Genomic DNA, 12212 nt, shown 5'->3' with positions numbered 1-12212 from the left:
GATCAACTGTCTTACTGAACTATGCACGGATAACATGTCCGACCATAACATGGTCGGACATGATCGGACATGTCTTCCCAAATCGCCCCCTATTGGTGACCTGACAGCCAGCTTCTCTTCTTGCGTTGGGATGAGATTATTGTAAAAAGAAACTGGTTTGAACTTTTTTTAGAACCCCCACACCCCCCCCCCAAAAAAAGAATTCTAATTCTAATTTTAAACATCCCAACCTTGCAGAGCATCCAGGACAGTAAACCGACAGTTTCCAGGTCACATGCGCAGCGTTTGTGTGTGTGTGTGTGTGTGTGTGTGTGTGTGAGTGTGTCCCTCCGCCTTCTGACAGGGGACCTCTACATTTAGAACAGTTATTTTTCTCACTGCCTGTCACACGCAGATCTGAGCAACAACAAAAACACACACACACACACACACACACACACACACACCCAACACGGCCTCCAATGATAAATATTTCTGTCTGATATCCATCACGGACCTGGTTTACACCCAGTCACACGGCTGGTCTGTTGCTCGTCGCTGCTCGTGTAAAGTGACAGTAACAGTTTGTTGTCGCTCGGCTTCTCCCACAGCCGCTAACAAGAGAAAGTAACTTCGCATCGGAGTCGAAGCTGATGCGTTTGGGGGATGGGGGGGGAAAGACAAGAAAACAAGGCCTCCTGAGATATCAGCTGCCTGCCTACACACACACAGACACACACAAACACACACTATGGTCCCCGTCTTGGCTGCACACTGCACATAACGACCTCCGATAGGTTCGCCGGCTCTGGCAAGCCTGATGAAACCGGGGCAACGTCCCGCTGCCTGCACATGATCAATGACGGCGGAGTGTCAGCGTGTCAGCGCAGGACCGCTGCTGAAGGAGGAGGACACACACAAGCTCTCCCGGAGGAGCTGCGCGCAGGCCTGCATGCACCGGCACTCGGCTGGAGGTTTGTCGCTCCTCTCTGGAGGCGCCGCCGCGTTTGTTAGGATCCTCGTGGTTACGCACAATCACGAAGTAAAATAAAAATATAAATACAAATACAAATCTCGAAGGATCTCAAAATGTGTGCAGGGTTGTTGTGTGTTACGTGTCTCCGAATTCTGTTTTTCCTTCTTCAAACCTCTGAAAGACAGAGAAAACACACAACTGCAGCCGCACAGCCCAGGAACTGACCTGGGATCTGTTTCTACACTGGGACTGATTACAGATGTTTGCCTAACAAATCGAAATTCTTGGAAATGACCCCTGAAGGATGCCGTAGAATGCAAAATTAATTTATCCTGTGTTCTATCAAAATCAGTGTCCCTGCATCTCTAATGAGCTTCATTTCGCAGAAGCGGCACGAGAAACCACAGAGTTTAGGGAATGTTCCCCTTGTGACGTCACAAAGGGCACAACACCTCGCCCCTATAGGTCAGGAGTTGTCTCTCCCCTCGTGTTTTTGGTCCCTTTCCGAACGTGCGGACCGTCCAACAACCCGCAACCAGTCTTCGTAGAAAGATAAGAGTCAGCATTTATGTAAGTGGAAGGCTGCAAACAGAGGGCTAATTATCAGGTTTTCTGTAGATCTCTCTCTCTCTCTCTCTCTCTTTAATGACAGTTAATTGTGTGTTGCTACTCCACAGGGGTCAGGGATGGAAAATACAACGGTCTCATAATAAATTCAGCGCAACATTTACCCAACACAGAGAAAAACAATCACATCAGTTCTGCGATCAAGGTCAAAAGAATGAGGTGCGCTGACGCACCGTCTTATTTTTGTTTTTAGGTAAAACAATGCCGCTGGCGTCTGTTTTAAGCTTCTACGGTGAAAACTTTGGAGGAAGGGAAACGCAACGGCCACGTCTGTCGGAGGAAGGAAGTGCGAGGAAAACACTAATATATGAAACTAATATTGCATCAGCGTTGCGAATAAATGGAATTCAGCTCGCTCACCTTGCCATCCGCGAGCCGGAGCCCTCGCAGGATTAAATGAAAGTTATTATTCCACTCACAAATGTCACTCATTTCATCATTACCCGGTTTTGCACTTTAATTTAAATCAGTCTTTTTCGCTGGCACTTTTTTTTACCCCGGAACCTGTAATGAAACTTTTTTTTTTTTTTCTTGGGGTAATCCTTATGCACCCAGGGTTCTGCTTAAAAATGTCACTAATAAGCTGCTGCTTTGGTGCTTCCTGCTGCCCACTGGATGCTAATTGGAAAAAACAAAACAAAGAAGTCACCATATTTGCCTGCGATGAATCTCAGAATGGTCTTTGGATAAACAAATGAGCTAATGAGCCGTAATTCCAAGGATGCACTTTTTTAATAGCGGGAGAGGCCGGAGTCACTCGGCTAATTGGCAGCGGCGGCAGCTCCGCAAAAAGGCGGCGGTAACATATGCAGCGTCTTAATAGGGTTTAGCGAGCAAAACAGCAGCTCATGAGGGGGGCAATTATGACTGAGCCACGCACGTCCTTGATAACGGCGTCCGTGGGACTCAATCTGGCTCGGCTGGGCTCCCCTGGGCGGCAATGCGGCGAGCGGCGTCCCCAGAGGGGCCGCGGGAGCTAACGAGAGGCGGGAGGAGGGAAGGGGGAGGAAGGGAAGGGGGGAATCGTCGGCATAAACAAGAAGCTAACAAGCACCGGCGCCCGCTAATAGGCAAGCGGATTACAGAGGAAATGCGTATTAAGGTGGTGGCGCCGGCAGCAGCAGCGTGGTTTCAACACCAGCGGCAGAGTTTGGTTCTGTATTTTTCTAGGGCACGTTTAAATCCACGCTATAGAGTCCTTAAACCCTGATGTGTGTTCTGATGGGTTCAACCGTGTCAACCTCGCACGGATTCGACATTTCAAATCCAACTGGCGCATCCATCCTAAAAAGCTGTAGTCCAATCAAAAAATCAAAAGCCATTTGAGTGAATATCTTTCTTGAGAGACCGACCAGAGTCTTTTTTCACGGTGGTAAAAAAAGAAAAAGGGAAAATCCCGCGGCCAGCTATACTGTCAAACACCACAGAGGAAGAGAAAGGAGAGAGTGCTAGCTCGTGAAAAAAACAAAACAAACAAACAAACAAAAACAGCGTGGTTGCTGCCTCCCTGCTGGATGAAAAGGAAAGAACCCAACAGCACGCAGCATTTTTTTGGTCTCCTGATCGATTTGGCCAAACAAACAAAGACGGTAATGGAGAAACCTGATTGGCTCTTTTTTTAATTCCGACTGACAGAAACAGGAGCGCAGGGTTTTTTTTTGTTGTTGTCAGACATCAAATGAATCCACTAGATTTTGTCAAACATTTCATCGGCAGTGTCAGACGTAAGTTATCATGTGAGCATTTCTGCAACTTTGCTGCGGATAAAAAACATTGAAGAGCACAAAACAAATGCATGGTGTCTTGAAGTCTGTGAGCAATGTTTCAAAAAAAGGATGACAACAGCCGACCCACAGGCAGGCATCTGTGGAAAGTGCGCGACTGAAAAAGAATGAGGCCGAGACCTTTTATTTTTGGACATTAATATCTTTTCTGTTTTTATTAAGACAAGAACTCTTCATTGTTTTTGTAAAAATGTCTATTTATGAACCAATACAAAATGTGTATGGGAATGTGGAAACTCCTTTGATCCAGTACTACACATTAACATTTCCCAAGAACAGCAGAGAGAGACCAAAAAAGAAAAAAACTGGAAAAAACAAAAAACGAAACCATGACGGGTGAGACAATCAGAGCGTATCCAGGGGTTCGAAACAAGGCGGCGGTGCGCTGATAAAGGTACAGTAGAGTAGTACAGCCAACAACATGGTTCTGGGTTCCTGCGTCATTCCAACACGTACAGTGTACGACCTGTGTCAACACAACGCAAATACTTAAACACGTCATTTTTTTTTTTTTTTTTTTTACAGTGCACCAAATATTAAGGGAAAGATACAGAAAACATGTACTACATACATATGCAAAGTTGCCACCGTAACTGGATCCTAAAAAGAAAGATGATTGGCTAATTAGATAACGATGCATTGTACTCGCTTTTTTTCTTCTTCATTTTGTGTTTTTTTTTTTCCCTTAATGTTGTTTTGCATGGGTGGGGCCTAAAAGCGTGCGTTCTACCTGAGATGCAGTCACATCGGTCAGCGGCGCGTGAACCAGTGATGTAACATTATCAGAAAAAAAAAAAAAAAAAAAAAAAGAATCCGCGTGGAGACAAAGAAGAAGGACTCCCTCAGCTACGTGTCGTACTTGGCATTTGATAGGCAACGTGTACAACAGACTGGAAATACTGTCTTTCATTTGCCTATTTTTTTTCTTCCCGATTGAATCCTCACATTTTTTTGGGCGGGTAGGATATTTGGACCGACTGCAAAGCTTTCTTCGTGTTTCTTTTGAAAACTTTGGGAGAAAGACTTTCAGTGTAAATAAAACATTTGGAGATACACTCCACCCTCCTCCACAGCCTCTCAACTCCAGCCCACAGACGGTTTAAGCACGGCTGAAAGATTAATGCGTCAACCTTCGGGGGTGGGTGGGGGGATGGGGGTGGAGGTGGAGGTGGGGCAGTTATGTTGCTTTACTGGTGAAGTCTGAAGTCTGATCTTTATTCTTTCTTTTTCAAATGGAAGCTGCCACGTGTCACTGAAGCGGAATAGTGCTCACTGCAAAACACAAATCACACAATCTCAGTCTCGCAAAGGGAAGTGGCGACGTCGGCTCTGTGGCGTCGTAAAAGCAACGATGACAACAAGCTAACGCGTTCATCGGACGCCGGACTGCGAACAAACAAGAAAACAAAAAAACATCTATGTTTTATTCACCCTACGTCGGGCCCTGCCCCCAAAGCCCGTCCACGTAACAAACACAAAACAGTGTCATCAGCATACAGTGTCAACTTAGTGGTCAAGGTTTTCAAAATAACTTGAGTTTTTCTTTACGGAATCTAATGGTGGGAGAGATTTTGGACGCATCTACAACAGCTGGTATATTAGGAAATCTAAACACATGCCCACAGCTGGGCCCACCGACCCACTTTAATAAAGTACACAGATACACAAACTTGCAAACAAAAAAAGAAAAGAAAAAACTATAACACCTCAGTCTCCCTTCAAAAACCTGAAACGTTGTGTGGAGGGACTAAATGTTGCCTTCATGCATGTCAATGAAATATTAAAGCTATCACCTTGAAAATGTGAATCTTGTTGACAAATTTCCAATTCTAATTCGATATTATTTCCAATTTGATTATTATTCATCATATATCTTTGATAATTATTTCCGATTGATTCGTTTTTCTTTTCTTTTAAGTCTTTGTTGACCCCTGAAGTGAAAAGGTCAAGTTCCATTTCGATATTTGTCACAAAGTGATGTACATTTTGCACTTCTATTTCTTCATTGCACCACAATCAATAGTGGAATGGCTTTAAATTGGACTTTAGCTAAATCCATGTAATTTAAATTGGATGCTTTAAATGTCAGTTGTGGCCAACAATCAAACTTTTTTCTTTTTTCTTTTTTTTTGAACCACAAAACTAAAAAAAAAAAAATGCACTTGCACAAATGAAGGGCCTTTTTTTTTACACAGAGACCCAGACTGCCCTGTCTGGAAGCTAGGGGGCATCAGTGGGACAACCAGCCCGCGGCAGAAGGTCTCAACCAACTGTAACTTCAAATGACTTTTGCCGTTCCCCAGGGCTCTGTCCTCTCCCCATCGAAATATTGTGTGTGCGACTGGATGTCACAGCAAAGCGGCGGCAGCAGGTAAACACATGCAAAGAAAGACAAAATTTTAAAGGTTGATGAAGAAGTGACTTGAATCCAAAGCACAAGGTGACACTTTTAAAAGGTGGCACGGAATCAGCGGGACTGGCCTGCGTCCAGGTCGTAGACGTGTACTTTCCCAAACATTTGCCCGTGTTACAACTTTTTTATTCCCCTCCTTGACAAAAATTCACAATGAGAGTGATTATGAAACAGAGAGAAAGAGAGAGAGAGAAAATCCACAAAGGTACTCCAGTGTAACTTCTAGCTAGGTTGTAAAAAAATTGTTCTTAGTCAGGACTAGTGTACAATACAGCTGTGGGTCCGCTGGACAGGGGACCGAGTGTCTACGAGATAAAGACGGAGGACCGACGCAGATGTGTTTGAGCTTTTTTTGTTGTTGTTGTTTTGTATCTTTGCTTTTGTGCAGGTAATGCCTTTAAAATAGGTTTATGTGTGACTCGGTCTTTACGCTTGATTAGGGCTTTTTCTCCTGTCGCTACGGTGATGGACATTATGACAGCAGTAGCACTGCATGAGCAGGTTATTTTCATACAGAAAGCTTTTTTTGCTTTCCAAACTGCCTGTTTGAATCCTTGTTGAACAGGTCACACACAAAAAGAAAAAAAAAAAAAAAGTCATGTGTAATGTGCGAGACAACTAAAAGTGAATTAAATAAATAAAATCCTGATCGTGGAGCTGTGCACCTACTCAGCCAAAATGGATGAAAAGCTTGTGAACAAAGAACGAAACTACCTTCAACCCATTACACGACTTAATGGTTTTCCTTTTAGTTTTGTACTAAGACAGGTAGTGATAATCTAAGAGGCAGTAGTTTATCTGCTCCGAAAAAGTGAGGCTTCTTGAAAAGAAATTTGCAGAATTTTTGGCAGCTAAAATTTGTTTTTGCGCTTTGATTCTGATTTCAATATGGATGTTCAGGAAGGGACTTCCTTACTTCATTTATGTCCTTTGTACAATGATATGTAAGAGCATTCCATGCATTTCTTTTGGGCGGTGCGTAGCAGTCAGAAGAGAGAGGAAGTCAAATTCCCCGGGAACCAATCACAGTTTACTGTGAAGTGTTTGGATGGATGTCGGTGTTCAGACTCGTTCGGGGGGAAAAAAACAAATACTAAACAAGAAACAAGAGAGTGGCGGCGTGATCAAATTTACCCTCTTTAAAAAAACAAACAAAAAGCAACAGAAACAAACAAACAAACAAACAAAAAAACAGCCAACACAACATCGACAGTTGGGGTGGGGGAAGGGCGGGAATAAAGGGGTGGAAAATGTGGGCTTAGCAAATGTGGATCAACGCAAATCCAAAAGTATGGGAAGAACAAGGCACAGAATTTTCTGCAAATGGTTGAACTGAAAATAAAAACTGGTACCAGCAGTCAGGGAGGTGTCGACTAGTGAAGCTCTCTACAGTGATTTTTTTTTTCTTCCTTTCTGTACCCTCCCCCAAACACCATCTCTCTCTGAACCCCAAGTCCCAGAAGAACCTTTTGTTTTTTAAGATTTTTTTTTTTTTTCAATTTAAGTGTTTTTTTGTCATCACACACAAAACATTCCATCTACATCTGCAGACTAGACTAAACAACGGCTGCTGCAACACCAGCCCGTCTCTCCTCTCCGCTGGCAGCCCTCCGCGCTCACACTAGGACTGATCTTTACCCCACGTTTAAGACTGGAACCTGGAACCGACTTTCTTTTTTTTTTTTTTTTTTGCCAAACCCCATGCCCCGCCCCTCCCCCTCCCCCTCCCCTTGCAGGAATAAACAAACAAACAAAAAAATCATCCTGGCGTCCGGAAGAGGACGAGAGCGAGTGGCCGGTCGGTCGGTCGGTCCTGTGTGGGATCAGATGTAGTACTCCTTCTTCTCGTCCGAGTTGGTGTGGCCGCCCTCAGCGTTGATGATGGCCGTGTCCGCGTCCGCCGCGTCATCAGCTCCTTTGGCTTCGTGCGTGAAGTAGGTACCTGAGGAGGAGGAGGAGGAGCAGTAGGAGGAGGTGGAGGAAAAGTAGAAGGAGGATGAGGAAGCGCAGGAGGAGGAGGAGGAGGTGGAGAAGGAGGAGTAGCAAGAGGTGGAGGAGGGAAAGGAGAAAGAGGATGAGAAGGAGGAGGAGCAGGAGGACAAGGGGGGGAGGAGGAGGAAGAAGGGGAGATGGAGGAGGAGGAGAATGTGGTGGAGGTTGAGGAGGAGGAGAATGGGGTTGAGGTGGAGGAGGAGCAGGAGGTGGAGAAGGAAGAAGAGCAGGAGAAGGAGGAGGAGGAGGAGGAGGAGAATGGGGTTGAGGAGGAAGAACTGGTTAAACAGCCGCTTGGATGGCGGAGAGACTACAGCGAGAGACACGCAGCTCCTAATCATGCAAATCCCTCGTCTGTGTGGCCACCGCGATATTCTGATTATACGTCGCTTGGCCTCGTCTCTTCCCACAGAGACCAGAGCACCGAGAAGAAGGCGGCACCTGGGGGGTCACAGTTTCAAATTAACCTTTTTCAACAGGAAAGCGTTTTTTTAGGGGAGGATGATAATAGAAGGAGAAAAACAAAAGAAAGGAGACGGAGCGGGAGATTCATTCTCCCAGCGCCACCTCCCAGCCAGGTGGTGGCTCCACCCTGGGACACCTCGCCTTGTTTGGGAAACATTCTGAGGGTCCTGCAAACATCTGTTTGAACAGGACACCGTAAACAAACTTTGTGTTTTTTTTTTTTTTAACTACAGGAACTTAAAAGATCCTTTCTGTTCCAGTTTCCCTCATGTCAGATCTTTTTACGGTTGTACTTCATCTCCACTATCTTCAGTCAGTGGACAAAACCCGAGAACAAGCGTTCATAGCCACTTAATCGTATGGACATAAAAATAGGCCCATTCAATTTCGTTTTCATTTGCTGGTTATTGAGGCAGATTCAATTTCCTCCTGCACATAACGAAAAGCAGAGTGTGAAATTTGTAACTGTTATAGTTATGTCAGGACTTGGGTGCACACTCTCAGCAGGCCTGCATGAAAAATGCATTTCTTTTTGTCCTTTCTGTTGAACTCCAGCCTTAATTATTGAGTATCTGTCACAAACTGAACTACGACTACAACTGCCTGTTAAGACAAAACACACTGGAGACTGTTTCTACCTGATCCGTCAATAACTTTTCATCAGTACAGTAACACAGTTTTTTTTTTAACTAAATTTCCTCATGGTTAAATTTAATCACAATTATTCAAATCCGGACGGGTAACAAAGCAAGAAGAAATATATTTTTAAATTATGTTTAAAAAACAAAAAAAAAACAAAAAACCTTTCCGACATGAGGAGTATTGGTTGGTGATGTGATAAGTTTTAATATAGCTGCCTTGATTTATGTTTTTTATTTAAATTTTTTTTTTACTAAAACCACATCTGGTTAGGATTGAATGTCTACAGCCATTCAGCAGGAAGCAACGATCCATTCAGGATGAAGGCTGAGACTACTGAGAGTGTTGTTGTTGTTGTTGTTGTTGTTGTTGTTCAGAGGATGAGAAGATGAAGCTCCGCTTGCCTTTGTGTCTTGCGAAGTAGCGGCCCAGGACGATGAGTAGACACAGCATGGCGAAGACCACCACGGCCACCACGCCCCCGATCACCGCGTGGTCCACCGTTCTGGGCGCTCCCTCGCCGGCCTGGGAGTCTGGAAGAGAAGCAGGGGGTGCGCCGACGCCGTTAGCCCTCAGCTGCCGTTGACGTAATGCGATTGCCAATCAATAAATAATGACGCAAATTCTGTTAGTGGTCACATGCTGCCCTTTGCACCAATAGGGAGCCTCGTGCTGTTACCAACCGGCTACACTTGCAGTCAACACATCTGAGTGGAATGGCCTTGAAGAGTTTTGTTTTCTTTATCTACTGTGTGCTGATGATTTCTGCAGCCTGCACACGGAGACATTCTTTCTGTCTTTCTTCTTACTGACGTGAGGAAACTGAGCGGCAGAAGGAAAAAAGAAAGGAGCGTCAGGCGCGACCCGGACATGAACCCCGTGGCACAGCACCATGCGTCACCGCTGCAGGCAGCGCCGTTGAATTGGTGACGCGACCACTGCGCTCTTCCACTGAGCCTCCGCGTCCCCGATAACGACGTTGGCCCCTCGAAGGGCTATCTCTTTTTCTCAGAGTAGGACGGGAACGTAAAGCCCCAGCTAACTTCCTGCACGAGCTCCTCCCCTCCTCCTAGAGGACAGCGCCGCTAAGCAGCCCCAATTTACTAGCAAACAGCAGAAACAGATGTAGGAACCTGTGAGCGGCGGAATCATCACGCCCGCAGGAATGAAAGAGGACAAGCGTGGGGAGGGAGGGCGGAGGGGGGGGAGGGGGAGGCAGTGGGCGGGGGGGGGGGGGGGGGAGAGGCGGGGAGGAGGGCGGAGCAGCACTTCCTGTCAAACCCAACAAAACATTACCTGATGGATCTAACAGGTTATTTTGACTTCAGATTTTCTTCTTTAGTCGCCGGGCAGATTCAATTAAAGGGAGCAGGGATCCCTCTGACATCCAATTCGCTCTTGTCAGCGGAGCTAAAGCTGCACTTTAACACACCTTCCTATTACGATGTTAATGGGGAGTCGAAGGAGGAAGGTGTGTGTGTGTGTGTGTGTGTGTGTTTTCAGGGTGATGGCTTTTTGAGAAGTTGGTGCACAGAATCAGTCTGGACTGTCTGCACCAAACTTCACCAACTTCATCCCCTTTTTTTTTTTTCTTTGCATGGCTGCTTATCTAGAGGATTTTCACACCATCTTGGTGTAAAACCAAGAGCCTCCACCTGGATAATCAAAGTACGTGCAACACATTAAAGTACAAGCCGGTGGATTTTCACCTACACACAAATTAGGGAACATTTCAACACGATGCCCAATGGGCTTCGTCCTCCTGTCTTGTGAAGATTTTCAAGATGAAGACGGAACAAAAGAAGGCGGTCCGTATTCCGACTTTTCTCAGTGAGTCTGCGGTGCAAAAATCATCGCTTCTTACGGGGAAAATTACGTAATTAGTGCAACTCACTAATTACGCCCACACTTTTTCTTTGCTAAAACTTGAGCCATCGTGTCAACTGCGATGTCATCTGGAACTTCTACAGGTCAGCGGGGGCAGAGGAAGGATTGAATAAATAAATAAATAAATCAGTCAACAATCGACCTCACCGTGGAGGTCGGACTCTTCGGGATCTTTATTGTTTGGTCTAAAGCCTCTGCCAAGGATTCTGGAGGCACTCAGCAGCAGCGACACCAAACAAAGCAATTTGCAAGTCATGTCTGCGGCGCTCACTTATGAGCAATTACTGTCAGCTCGTTAAATACACTGTATTTGTGCGATTGCCTCACACTGCCGGCAGCACTTTCCAGGTTGTGCGTTAGCCTTTTGTTGTCCTCCAAGGGCGTTTCTGCCACGGATGAAAAACAAAAAAAAAAATATGAAAAAAGGAAAAAATCCGCATCAGACAGGAAGGAGATTAACAATTTCTGGGTGAGAGGAGGGAAAAACAGAACGGCCATTAATTCAGCTATCATGTCAGTTTGACAGCTTGCGACTCCACCTCGGCGCCGGAAAACCGTCATACTCAGACAAACCGCATCTCACCGGAGCTTCTCGACATTTTTCCTTTGATTTTAAAGCTGAGAATCAGTTCTGGCTGCCCTCAACTGATACTGATCCAGCATCCATCCCTCCATCCCTCCATCTATCCCTCCATCAATCTTCTCTTTGTCTCTCCATCAATCCATGCATCCATCCCTCATCAATCCATCTATCATCATCCATCTATCGGTCTTCTAACTCCGCTTCCTCCCAAGCCTCCAGCACCACCAGGGACTCTGACTGCAGAGTGACTGGCGACAGAAAACTGGACGGGTGGATGAAGATGTTTCGGCCAACCTGGTTTCTGTCCTCACAAAGAAACTCGGCGTGACGCAACAGGAAGTGAAACAGCTGGATTTCCTCTCCTGAGACAGTGGGCAGGTTCAAAACAAAAAACAGCTGAGCTCCAACATCTTCCAGGGACCTTGCAAGGCCGAGTCCCTGCTACCCTCATGAACTCCCCACCACAGGGGTGGGATTTCGACGCCATGTAGCCCTTGGTCAACGTCTTCCGTCGGCCGCAGAAAGAGACTTCCAACTCCTCCCAAGAGAGAGAGAGAGAGAGAGAGAGAGAGAGAGAGAGAGAGAGAGAGAGAGACGGGCGTGGTTCTGAGCTTCGTATCGAGCTGCAAACAGCTGCCGAGCCGAACGACGTGCTCACAGCATCTCTGGGCTTATCGCCGAAACAAATGATTAAAAATGCCGACGGGCTCCCCGAACAAAGTGTCCACGGGGCTAAACAAAGCGAGCAAAAAGTCAATCAAGAGCGGTCATTTCAGGGCGGCCAGGCAGGGGAGTGTGTGCGTGCGGGGGAGGGGAGGAGAGCGACGCCCACCTGAAGTCGGAACGTCGGCGGAGTATCTCGTTTTC

At 46.0% G+C, this 12212-nt stretch overlaps 1 protein-coding gene across 5 annotated transcripts in view; it reads right to left on the bottom strand.

Moving 5' to 3' along the window:
- Positions 1-6297: 6297 nt before the first annotated feature.
- Positions 6298-12212, bottom strand: part of LOC142882112 (cell adhesion molecule 1-like) — a 265213-nt gene continuing 259298 nt past the window's right edge. For all 5 annotated transcript variants that reach the window (XM_076016651.1, XM_076016654.1, XM_076016655.1 and 2 more), the window contains 2 exons: positions 9280-9408; positions 6298-7721 (listed from right to left, as the gene is read on the bottom strand). In XM_076016651.1, the coding sequence (XP_075872766.1) occupies positions 7603-7721; positions 9280-9408 (248 nt within the window). In that variant the 3' untranslated portion in view covers positions 6298-7602. The remainder of the gene's footprint in view (positions 7722-9279; positions 9409-12212) is intronic.

Source organism: Nelusetta ayraudi, unplaced genomic scaffold (assembly GCF_046127955.1).
Source record: "Nelusetta ayraudi isolate G7.1 ecotype Tasmania unplaced genomic scaffold, CSIRO-AGI_Nayr_v1 ptg000233l, whole genome shotgun sequence".
Lineage (NCBI taxonomy): Eukaryota > Metazoa > Chordata > Actinopteri > Tetraodontiformes > Monacanthidae > Nelusetta > Nelusetta ayraudi.
The sequence above is the reverse complement of the archived record's forward strand: the minus strand, read 5'-3'. Positions and strand labels throughout refer to the sequence as shown.